The sequence below is a fragment of the Mesoplodon densirostris genome, chromosome 2 (genome assembly GCF_025265405.1).
Source record: "Mesoplodon densirostris isolate mMesDen1 chromosome 2, mMesDen1 primary haplotype, whole genome shotgun sequence".
NCBI lineage: Eukaryota > Metazoa > Chordata > Mammalia > Artiodactyla > Ziphiidae > Mesoplodon > Mesoplodon densirostris.
In genome coordinates this window covers 128518341-128531698 of record NC_082662.1, presented here as the reverse complement: position 1 = coordinate 128531698, position 13358 = coordinate 128518341, and the positions used below count along the sequence as shown (strand labels likewise).

The 13358-nt window shown below is 41.1% G+C and overlaps 1 protein-coding gene across 1 annotated transcript in view; it reads right to left on the bottom strand.

Moving 5' to 3' along the window:
• LOC132476092 (centrosomal protein of 170 kDa-like) overlaps positions 1-1435 on the bottom strand; it is a 197710-nt gene extending 196275 nt beyond the window's left edge. The window contains exons 1-2 of the mRNA XM_060077823.1: positions 1379-1435; positions 939-1041 (exon numbers count right to left, since the gene is read on the bottom strand). Of these exons, the coding sequence (XP_059933806.1) occupies positions 939-1041; positions 1379-1435 (160 nt within the window). The remainder of the gene's footprint in view (positions 1-938; positions 1042-1378) is intronic.
• Positions 1436-13358: the final 11923 nt, after the last annotated feature.

Here is a 13358-nt window from a genome sequence, read left to right as displayed (position 1 = left end):
ACTGTCACAGACAACTCAAAGAGCAGGCAGAGAAGCTTTCCATAAATTTTCACAGGGTTGGGGTGTCGGAGACCGTCCTGGATCTGCAGGCAAGGCCTAGCACAGCTAGGCCTCCCAGCACAGCTGGTGGAAAATGCAGTATGAGAAAGCAAAGCTTCTCACACCAAGGACCTGGGAAAATAATGCAGTTAAAGTTAATTGAAATTGTTTGTATGATGTTCATGTCTAAAGTTCTGGGGGCTTCCCAAAAACAAGGTAATAGATGCTTTTCCCAAGGGAAAAAGATAGATGTGTCACATTTACCAATATTGGCCTGAATGGAGGGCAGGAGCATATAAAGCAGAGAGTACCTATAATAGCATGGACATAGGAATAAATGTAGGGCAAGCCATATTTTGTAAATACTTTCTTAACCATCCAGACATGCCCCCTATTACAGTTAAGTGCCCACCAATTCATCAGAGAAAATTAAAGACCTTTAGGAATGAGGAAGAAATAGCAAAATGGAAAAAGAAGTTAGGAGATAATTACTATGTTAAGACAGGTTAAATATCTAACCAATGTCTAGACTGTGGTGACCATTAATATGACATTAGAATGTTAAGACCTGTGTAATCTTTATATATGCTAATAAAAGAACCGAACATCTTGGACCCTGAACTTTATAATAATGAAAAGGACATGATGTTAACATCTTGAAACGGAAACCAAAAGACCATATTCAATAGAACTGGACGTAACAGCTGTGAGTAAAACGTGCCAATACCCAGAAACTGAGAAACCAAGAAAAGTTCAAAGGACTCATATTCATATAACCACAAACAAGAGAGTTTTGCGACATGTAATGACCTAATGTTACCCCTATTATGCCTAAGGTAAAATGAAAGTGTATAAAAGAACCCTGTGCCATATAATAAATTGGCAGAATCTGCATGCACCTAGGAGTGTCGTGTACTCTGTCCGCGCCGACTCCGTCTTCCCCTCAGGCAACTCCTGTCCCGCTGGAGCAGGACTCCGGCATTGGGGGACTAGGGGACACAGCTGAAAAGAGCACACTGTAGAAGAGACCTTGGTTTTATTTGACTCTGCCTTTCATTAGCAGTTTGGCTTGGACAGCCAAGTCAGTTAACTTTCCAAGTTTTAATGTCTTCCTCTTTCTCTGTCAAATGCATTTAGACTCTTCAGTTTTAAAACACCAAAATTCTACAATATCTGCAAAGTTAGGAAAAAGTAAAAGCAGCACTGGTTTTACTTTTTAAAAAACAATGGCAGAAAAATACAAAATGGTTTGTAACTTGCAATGTAATATTTCCAGAGCTGAATTCCTAAATCATTGCAGCATACCCAGCTAGGGTTATATCAGCGAAGATCTGGATACCGTATTCATAATGTCACTCTCTCCTCTCACATCATTCCTCCACCTGCTCCTCCCCATCCGGCTTCAATCTCTCTTTTGCTTGTTTTAACACCAGCAAACGGTTGTAAGCTTAATAATCAAATCATTTTAAAAGATATATTTTCAATCAAGTATGTTATCTGCTTCACCACATTTCTCCCAACTGGGTGAATTTTCATTAAGAGAATAAAAATATGAATAAAAAATTCAGAAAGAGAAATGTACCAGGCCTATGTTTTATTTTGAATGCTTAAAAAACAAAACGGAAAGATGTATCCTAACCTATTCCCTTAGGAACGTGAATGCGTTACCCACTCTATGAAAAAACATTCTGCTGGTTCATTTTCCTGCTACACAAACAGCTTCGTCGTCAGGCCCTTCCTGGTCCATTCTTCATCGTGAGCTAGTAATTTTATACTGATCACCTTGGCAATGCTTGGACAGGCACTGTCCTTGTCTTCCAGGAGCTTACATTCTCCAAGTACTCCGCTAAACACTAAAAAAACAGATACTATGACTTAGGGTACAAATCCTACATCTTCCCGCCCCTTGTTAGGCAGCTGCTAATTTTTCTTTTCCTTACATAAAATGAAGGGACCCATACCAAAGCCCACATTTGAATCTCAGGACAATGAAGTCGACAGGAAGCTACTCTCTCCTCCCCCGGGTTACTACAGAGCCACAGACTGAGCGGGTGCTGTCGCCTGGCGGGGTGCGTGACACCACGTCTTCCACGCCCTCCCAACGCGTCCGAAAGGCTCCTCGCCGGACCACCCCAAACCGCCCCACACACCAAAACCAACCACACAAAAAGAAACGACATTGGGAGCTGCTCCGATCGGGAAAACCCCTTCTCCAGCAGCAGCGCAGCCATTCCCTCCGCTGCTCCGCCCGCACCCCTGCAAACTGCTGGGGCGGAGGGGGCTGCACAAAGCCAGGAGAGCCAGAGACGATTCAATACGTGGACACTTGGAGGGGAAGCCGGGACGCAGCGCCCAGGGACGCAGGGTTGGGGGGCGGTGGGAAGAAGGGGCGCCCCCGCCGAGTCCCAGGTCCAGGGCGGGGGCGGTGCGCGAAGCCTCAGGGAAAAGCCCCTCGCCGCCGGCCCGCAACCCCTCCCGCCGCGGGCCGCGCCCGAGCCCCCGCTGCAAACCCGAAGAGAAGGATGTGGAAAGGCGGAGGCGAGGGCATCGGAGCGCATCACTCACCCCTCACTGCTGAGAGGGACCGGACGCGGGGGCGAGGCGCACCGCGTCCCGTGAGTCTCTCGCAAGCGTCCTCCCTCACCCTGTCGTCATCGCCGCCGCCGCGGTCGAGCTCTTGGCCTCTCGGCGCCGTTGGGCAATAACGTTATTCCGCACACGCGCCGCACATACGGGTAACAAGGAGCGGCCGCCCAGTGCGCAGGCGCCCGGGGAGAGGAGCCCAGCCCTACCCCTGGTTGGTCCGGCCCAGTCCCGGCGAACTCCTACTGCGCAACCGCCAAGCACAGACAATGAAAAGGGGTTGTGCGGGGGGTGGGGTGGGGTCTCACCCACAGGCCTCTCCAGCTGCCGACTGCGCAGGCGTATACCAAAGACCAGCTTCAACAATGAAGTGGACCGGGCTTTAGCTGGGACCGCAACTGGCAAGGACTACAGTTCCCAGCCGGCAGTGCGCCAACTCCAAACTGTGGTCGGGTCGCTGGGCGTGCTAAGATTCGTAGTGTCAGCCGCCTTCACGATCTACGCTGTTAAGGAGATTCAGAGCTTCTTTTTTTGAGAATTTATTTCGCGTTGTTGGCAGATGTTGCGGCTGAAGGGTTTTGAGCTTGTTATTTGCGTTCTTGAGAAGGCTCAAGGATCAACAGCATATAAGCGAATTTAGAAGAGTAAAGGCTTTCAGTGAGCCCTTTCTGTCAGTTAGGTGGTCCAGACAGCAGAATGGGATGAAGGCAGGACTAAGCCTGGCTGGGCTACAGAAATGGGCGACTCCAAGGAGTCTCTTGGCAACCGGAACTTGCCTCCAAACCGCCAAAGCTTGAGCTTGGAGCGCGTTGCCCTCTGGGAATTGTAGTGTCATTGGGAGGGCTCTTAGGAGCTTCGACACTGTAGGCCCGGACACTGCGGACTACAACTTCCGACGTTCACCACGAGGGCCCGTGGGTGGGAAGAGGCCGAAGAGCTCAGTCCGGGATTCTGTGCTCCCCAGGGACAGCAGCAGCAGGAAGTCGGTGGGCCCCTTCCGGGGGCTGAGGCCACTTGCTCTCCGAGGGGAGAACACTGGACCCTTCCCCATACAACTCCTATCTCTGGGCCCCGAGTGTGTTCATGGCGAAGTCCCCGGAGAACTCTGCCCTGGAGGAGATTCTGGGGCAGTATCAACGGAGTCTCCGGGGTGAGTTGCTCGGAACCTCTGTGCCCTAAGCCCCTTGATAGCAGGGCCTAATGGGCGGGAGCTGACCGGGGGCGTTTCCTAACACCTTGGTTCGGCCCTAGCCAGAACGCAGAGGAAGAAGATGGATGTTGCTGTGGAAAGATTAAATAGTTGTGTTTGTTTTTACGTTTAAGCAACGTTGTTTCCCTTGATTCCCATAGTTACCTGAACCAACTGCCTGATCTTTTCTTGGGCATCTTTTTTACCCGGCGCCCGCAGAAACTCTTGGACGGCTCAATGCCAGTTTTGCCTAGTTCCCATACTTTATAATCCAGTAAATTCCTGATGCGCTCTTTTTACACATTCAAATTATGGTGTAGTGGATTGAATGTGATTTATTGGACCAGGAAAAAAAAAACCCACTAATAATTATTTTAATCACAACAGCTTTTATTTAGTGGTCTAGGCTATTTCATACATTAAATTACTTAAAACTTACAATCTTGTGAATGTCCCTCTTCTACACATGGGGAAATAGAGGTGCAAAGAGGTTAAGTTAGGCCAAAGCCAACACAGCTAGTTAGTGACAGAGCCAGGTATTAAATTCAGTCAGGCCCATCTGCCTTAAAAGCCTATGTTTTTCTTTATTAATCATATTACAATTACTATTACTGAAACTTTTTAGTTAATTCAGGTTTTAATACTATAGTACCCTATGGGTAGCTGAAGAAGTGATATACTTGTAGATAGCTCTATCATCTTGAACATCATATATAACATCTAGAAACCTCATTTCTCTTATTTTAAAGTAGAAGTTATGATGTTGTCTACAGGGTTCTTGTGAGGAGCAAATAATTCATGTAAAGCAGTGATTTTCAGGCTTTTTTTTTTTAATCTTAGCCATAAGTAAGAAATGTATTTGGTATGGGACATAGACATATAGACTAAAAGAAAAGTTTCATTAAAGAATATTTATTCTACTAGATGTAATTCACCCTACTTTCTGTTCTTTTGCATTTTCTTAACCATTTAGGCTATGACCAACAGCTTAAAAAATATTTAAAGCATTTAAAACACTGACTCATTTATTTAGTATCATTTATTTATCATTTATTTAGAGCCTGGGTAGTCTCCAGTGTCGGGTAGCCTCAGGCCAAACAACCAACAGGGAGGAAACCCACTCCCACCAATCAGCAGTCAAATGGATTAAAGTTTTACTGAGCTCTGCCCACCAGAGCAACAGCCAGCTCTACCCACCACTAGTCCCTCCAATCAGGAAACTTGCACAAGTGACTTAGATAGCCTCATCCAGCAGAGGGCAGACAGTAGAAGCAAGAAGAACTACAACCCTGCAGACTGTGGAACAAAAACCACACTCACAGAAAGATAGACAAGATAAAAAGTCAGAGGGTTATGTACCACATGAAGGAACAAGAAAAAAACCCAGAAAAACAACTAAATGAAGTGGAGATAGGCAACCTTCCAGAAAAAGAATTCAGAATAATGATAGTGAAAATGATCAAGGAACTCGGGAAAAAATGGAGGCAAAGAAGGTCAAGAAGATGCAAGAAATGTTTAACAAAGACTTAGAAGAATTAAAGAACTAACAAACAGAGATGAACAATACAATAACTGAAATGAAAATTACACTAGAAGGAATCAAGAGCTGAATAACTGAGGCAGAAGAACAGATAAGTGACCTGGAAGACAGAATGGTGGAATTCACTGCTGTGGAACAGAATAAAGAAAAAAGAATGAAAAGAAATGAACATAGTCTAAGAGACCTCTGGGGCAACATTAAACACAACAACATTCACATTATAGGGGTCCCAGAGGAGAAGAGAGAGAGAAAGGACCCGAGAAAATATATGAAGAGATTATAGTGGAAAACGTCCCTAACATGGGAAAGGAAATAGCCACCGAAGTCAAGGAAGCGCAGACAGCCCCATACAGGATAAACCCGAGGAGAAACATGCAAAGACACATAGTAATCAAACTGGCAAAAATTAAAGACAAGAAGAATTATTGAAAGCAGCAAGGGAAAAATGACAAATAACACACAAGGGAACTCCCATAAGGTTAACAGCTGATTTCTCAGCAGAAATGCTACAAGCCAGAAGGGAGTGGCATGATATAATTAAAGTGATGAAAGGGAAGAAACTACAGCCAAGATTACTCTACCCGGCAAGAATCTCATTCAGATTTGATGGAAAAATCAAAAGCTTTACAGACAAGCAAAATCTAAGAGAATTCAGCAAAACCAAACCAGCTCTATAACGAATGCTAAGGGAACTTCTCTAAGTGGGCAACACAAGAGAAGGAAAGGACCTAAAAAAACAAACACAAAACAATTCAAAAAATGGTAATAGGAACATACATATCGATAATTACGTTAAACGTGAATGGATTAATACTCCAACCAAAAGACACAGGCTTGCTGAATGGATACAAAACAAGACCCATACATATGCTGTCTACAAGAGGGACACATTCAGACCTAGGGACACATTCAGACTGAAAGTGAGGGGATGGAAAAAGATATTCCATGAAAATGGAAATCAAAAGAAACCTGGGGTAACAATACTCATATCAGATAAAATAGACTTTAAAATAAAGAATGTTACAAGAGATAAGGAAGGACACTACATAATGATCAAGGGATCAATCAAAGAAGAAGATACAACAATTATAAATATATATGCACCCAACATAGGAGCACCTCAATACATAAGGCAACTGCTAACAGCTATAAAAGAGGAAATCAACAGTAACACAATAATAGTGGGGGACTTTAACACCTCACTTGTACCAATGGACAGATCATCCAAACAGAAAATTAATAAGGAAACACAAGGTTTAAATGACACAATAGACCAGATAGATTTAATTGATATTTATAGGACACTCCATCCAAAAACAGCAGATTACTTTCTTCTCAAGTGTGCATGGAACATTCTCCAGGATAGAACACATCCTGGGTCACAAATCAAGCCTCAGTAAATTTAAGAAAATTGAAATCATATCAGGCATCTTTTCTGACCACAGTGCTATGAGATTAGAAATGAATTACAGGGAAAAGAATGTAAAAAACACAAACACATGGAGGCTAAACAATGTTACTAAATAACCAAGCGATCATTGAAGAAATCAAAGAGGAAATCAGAAAATAACTGGAGACAAATGACAATGAAAACATGATGATCCAAAACCTATGGGATGCACCAAAAACAATTCTAAGAGGGAAGATTATAGTTATACAAGCCTACCTCAAGAAAAAAGAAAAATCTCATATAAACAATCTCACCTTACACCTAAGGAACTAGAGAAAGAAGGACAAACAAAAGCCAAAGTTAGCAGAAAGAAAGAAATCATAAAGATCACAGCAGAAATAAATGAAATAGAAACAAAGAAATCAATAGCAAAGATCAATAAAACTAAAAGCTGCTTCTTTGAGAAGATAAACAAAATTGATAAACCATTAGGCAGACTCATCAAATAAAAAGAGGGAGAAGAAACAAATCAATAAACTTAGAAATGAAAAAAGAGAAGTTACAACAGACATGGGAGAAATACAAAGCATCCTAAGAGACTACTACAAACCACTCTATGCCAATAAAATGGACAACCTGGAAGAAATGGAAAAATTCTTAGAAAGGTATAACCTTCAAAGACTGAACGAGGAAGAAATGGAAAATAGGAACAGACAAATGACAAGTAATGAAATTGAAACTGTGATTAAAAACATTCCAACAAACAAAAGTCCAGGACCACATGGCTTCACAGGTGAATTCTATCAAACATTAGAGAAGAGCTAACACCCATCCTTCTCAAACTCTTCCTAAAATCTGCAGAGGACGGAACCCTCCGGAACTCATTCTACACGGCCACCATCCCTCAGATAGCAAAACCAGACGAAGATACTACAAAAAAAAAAAAAAAAAAGAAAACTACAGAGCAATATCACTGATGAATATAGATGCAAAATCCTCAACAAAATACTAGCAAACAGAATCTAACAACACATTAAAAGGATTACACAACATGATCTAGTGGGTTTATCCCAAGGATGCAAGGATTCTTCAATACATGCAAATCAATCAATGTTATACACCATATTAACAAATTAAAGAAGAAAAACTATATGATCATCTCAATAGATGCAGAAAAAGCTTTTGACACACCTCAACACCCATTTGTGATAAAAACTCTCCAGAAGGTGGGCATAGAGAGAATCTACCTCAACATATAAAGACCATATATGACAAAGCCACAGAAAACATTGTTCTCAATGGTGAAAAACTGAATTCATTTCCTCTAAGACCAGGAACAGGAAAAGGATGTCCACTCTAACCACTATTATTCAACATAGTTTTGGAAGTCTTAGCCATGGCAATCAGAGAAGAAAAAGAAATAAAAGGGTAACAAATTGGAAAGGAAGAAGTAAAGCTGTCACTGTTTGCAGATGACATGATACTACACATAGAAAATCCTAAAGATGCCAACAGAAAACTACTAGAGCTAATCAATGAATTTTGTAAGGTTGCAGGATGCAAAATTAATGCACAAAAATCTCTTGCATTCCTATACACTAATGATGAAAAATATGAAAGAGAAATTAAGAAAAAACTCCCATTTACCATTCCAACAAAAAGAATAAAATACTGAGGAATAAACTTACCTAAGGAGACAAAAGACCTGTATGCAGAAAAGTGTAAGACATTGATGAAAGAAATGAAAGATGACACCAACAGATAAGAGAGATATACTATGTTCTTGGATTGGAAGAATCAATATTGTGAAAATGACTATACTACCCAAAGCAATCTACAGATTCAATGCAATCCCTATCAAATTACCAATGGCATTTTTTTTATAGAACTAGAACAAAAAAATCTTAAAATTTGTATGGAGACACAAAAGACTCCAAATAATGAAAGCCATCTTAAGGGAAAAAATGGAGCTGGAGGAATCAGACTCCCTGACTTCAGACTATACTACAAATCTACAGGAATCAAGGCAATATGGTACTGGCACAGAAACAGAAACATAGATCAATGGAACAAGATAGAAAACCCAGAGATAAACCCATGCACCTATAGTCAACTAATTTATGATGAAGGAGGCAATGATATACAATGGAGGAAAGACAGTCTCTTCGATAAGTGGTGCTGAGAAAAGGGGACAGCTACATGTAAAAGAATGAAATCAGAACATTCCCTAACACCATACACAAAAATAAACTCAAAATGGATTAGTGACCTAAATGTAAGACCAGACACTATAAAACTCTTAGAGGAAAATATAGGAAGAATATTCTTTGACATAAATCAGAGCAAGATCTTTTTTGATCCACCACATAGAGAAATGGAAATAAAAACAAAAATAAACAAATGGGACCTAATGAAACGTAAATGTTTTTGGACAACAAAGGAAACCATAAACAAGACGAAAACACAACCCTCAAAATGGGAGAATATATTTGCAAAGGAATCGACAGACAAAGGATTAATCTCCAAAATGTATAAACAGCTCATGCAGCTTAATATTAAACAAACAACAACTCAATATAAAAATGGGCAGAAGGGCTTCTCTGGTGGTGCCGTGGTTGAGAGTCCGCCTGCCGATGCAGGGGACACGGGTTCGTGCCCCGGTCTGGGAAGATCCCACATGCTGCGGAGCGGCTGGGCCCGTGAGCCATGGCTACTGGGTCTGCACGTCCAGAGCCTGTGCTCCGCAACTGGATAGGCCACAAGAGTGAGAGTCCCATGTACTGCAAAAAAAAAAAAAAAAAAAAAAAAAAATAATGGGCAGAAGACCTAAATAGACATTTCTCCAAAGGAGACATACAGATGGTCAAGAAGCACATGAAAAACTGCTCAACATCATTAATTATTAGAGAAATGTAAATCAAAAGTACCAGTTAGAATGAGCATCATCAGAAAATCTACAAACAACAAATCCTGGAGAGAGTGTGCAGAAAAGGGAACCCTTTTGCACTGTTGGTGGGAACTATGTTCTCCACTATGGAGAACAATTCGGAGGTTCCTTAAAAAAACAAAAATAGAACTACCATACAACCCAGCAATCCCACTAATGGGTATATACCCAGAGAAAACCATAGTTCAAAAAGACACATGCACCCCAATGTTCATTGCAGCACTATTTACAATAGCCAGGTCATGGAAGCAACCTAAAGACCCATCGATAGATGAATGGATAAAGAAGATGTGGTATATATATACAGTGGTATATTACTCAGCCATAAAAAGGAACGAAATTAGGTCATTTGTAGAGACGTGGATGGATCTAGAGACTGTCATACAGCATTATATAGGTCAGAAAAACAAATATCGTATATTAATGCATATATGTGGAACCTAGAAAAATGGTACAGGTGAACCAGTTTGCAGGGCAGAAATTAAGACACAGATGTAGAGAACAAATGTGCGGACACCAAGGGGGGAAAGTGGCAGGGGGTGGGAGGGTGGTGTGATGAATTGGGAGATTGTGTTTGACATGTATACACTGATGTGTGTAAAATGGTGACTAATAAGAACCTGCTGTATAAAAAAAAATTAAATAAAAAAAGACAGTTACTAGAGCTGCTCTCTCTCCCTACCCCCATGTCCCCATCCCTCCAGCCTTGTGTCATGTGAGGACAAAGGTAGAACGCAGCTATCTGTAAACCAGGAAGAGAGCTCTCACTGTCACCCAACCTTACTGGCACCCAGATCCCAGACCTCCAGCCTCCAGAAATGTGAGAAAAGAAATTTCTGTTGTTTAAACTACCCAGTCTAGCTCTACTGCCTCAGCTTCCCAAGCGAGCCCTCTGGCTGCCAGGGCACCTCCTCTTATGGAGTAGGAGCAGGATGGTCAGAGGGCTGCAGCAGCACCAGCAGCTGTGAAGTCGCCTGGCCCCCCGATTGACTGGCACAGTGGAGAAACCACCTCATAAACGGAAAAGCAGGTGTGTGGCTGACAGGGTCTTGGTGCTCTGGCCGGGTGCCAGTTCTGAGTCTCTGAGGTGGGAAAGCCGACTTCAGGACATTCGACCACCAGAGACTTCCCAGGCCCACATGATATCAAATGGCGATAGCTCTCCCAGAGATCTCCATCTCAACGCTAAACCCAGCTGCACTAAATGACCAGCAAGCTACAGTGCTGGACACCTAGTGCCAAACAACTGGCAAGACAGGAACCAACCACACTCGTTAGCAGAGAGGCTGCCTGAAATCATAATAAGTTCACAGACACCCCAAAACACACCACCGGATGCATCCTTGACTACCAGAAAGACAAGATCCAGCCTCATCCACCAGAACAAAGGCACCAGTGTCCTCCAACAGGAAACCTACACAACTCACTAAACCAACCTTACCCACTGGGGACAAACACCAAAAACAATGGGAATTACAAACCTGCAGCCTGTGAAAAGGAGACCCTAAACACAGTAAGTTAAGCAAAATAAGAAGACAGAGAAATACACAGCAGAAGAAGGGGCGAGATAAAAACTTACCAGACCAATCAAATGAAGAGGAATTAGGCAGTCTACCTGAAAAAGAATTCAGAGTAATGATAGTAAAGATGATCCAAAATCTTAGAAATAGAATGGAGAAAATACAAGACACATTTAACAAGGACCTAGAAGAACTAAAGAGCAAACAAACAATGATGAACAACACAATAAATGAAATGAAAAATTCTCTAGAAGGAATCAATAGCAGAATAACTGAGGCAGAAGAACGGATAAGAGACCTGGAAGGTAAAATAGTGGAAATAACTACTGCAGAGCAGAATAAAGAAAAAAGAATTGAGGACAGCCTCAGAGACCTCTGGGACAACATTAAATGAATCAACATTCAAACTATAGGGATCCCAGAAGAAAAAGAGGGAAAAAAAGGGGGGACAGAGAAAATATTTGAAGAAATTATAGTTGAAAACTTCCCTAATATGGGAAAGGAAATTGTCAATGAAGTCCAGGAAGCACAGAAAATCCCATACAGGATAAATCCAAGGAGAAACATGCCTAGACAAATATTAATCAAACTATCAAAAATTACATAAAAAAGAAAAAATATTAAAAGCAGCAAGGGAAAAACAACAAACAACATACAAGGGAATCGCCATAAGGTTAACAGCTGATCTATCAGCAGAAACTCTACAAGCCAGAAGGGAGTGGCAGGACATATTTGAAGTGATGAAAAGGAAAAACCTACAACCAAGATTACTCTACCCAGCAAGGGTCTCCTTCAGATGCGACAGAGATATTAAAACCTTTACAGACAAGCAAAAGCTAAGAGAACTCAGCACCACCAATCCAGCTTTACAACAAATGCTAAAGGAACTTCTCTAGGCAGGAAATACAAGAGAAGGAAAAGATCTGCAATAACAAACCTATTAAGAACAAATTAAGAAAATGGTAATAGGAACATACATACAATAATTCCCTTAAATATAAATGAATTAAATGATCCAACCAAAAGACATAGACTGGTTTAATGGATACAAAAACAAGAACTGTATATATGCTGTCTACAAGCGACCTACTTCAGACCTAGGGACACATACAGACTGAAAGTGAGGGGAGGAACTTCCCGCATCCCCTGCATTGGAAGGTGGATTCTTTACCACTGGACCACTAGGGAAGTCCCTCCATCAGTTTTTGAACTGATAGATTGTGCATATCCATACTTTGGAATACTACTCAGCAAAAAAAAAAAAAAAAAAAAAGGAACAGAATATTACTCAAAACCATGAATGAGCTCAAAAACATTATTTCTAAATGAAAGAAGTCAAACACAACAGACTCAAACTGTAAGATTACACTCACATGAATTTCTAGAAAATGCAAAAATATAGAGACAGAAAGAAGATCGGTAGTTGCTCTTGGCTGGGTTAGGGAAGAGGACTTCCAAGACGGGTGGAACTCTTCTAATATCTTGACTGCAGTAGAGATTATGTGACTGCATACAAATACCAAAACTCATCCCACCATACACTTAAAATTAATGAATTTTATTTTAAGCAATTTATGCCTCCATAAAGCTACTTTTTAAAATATAAAGCTAAAAAAATTAGTGCTAAAGATGACAGAAGTTCAATGATCAGAAATAAATCATTTGTATAATAATGGCTTTAGAAACAGATGCCCAGTTCTTCCATGGTCCAGCTTCTAAAACAAGGGCTATTCACCTCAACATCATTTGGCCAAAGGATGGATGACTCTTTAGCTCTTTTTCCAATTACCAGGGTGTCTTTCACAATCCAAGTATTTTCTTTGCCCTTATTGGTGTTAATACATCATTTGTATTAAAAATATTAATAAAATCAATTATAGCATAATTTTTAAAATGTTTGAGTAAAAATGCTTAACCTAAAATGTACATGTATAGTAATAAAGTTTCAGCCTTCAGAAACCAGGGAGGGGAAGAATATTTGGGGATCAAAAATATCCTTAGCACTCCTTAAATGACATTCCTCAATATTCACTCAAATATTTATTAAACTACATGCTAAATTCTTTCTAGGTGCTTGTGATACATCATTGAGCAAAAGAGATGTGAGTCAGTCAGGAGAGACAAACTCTTCCAAAATTTTAATGGCTTCC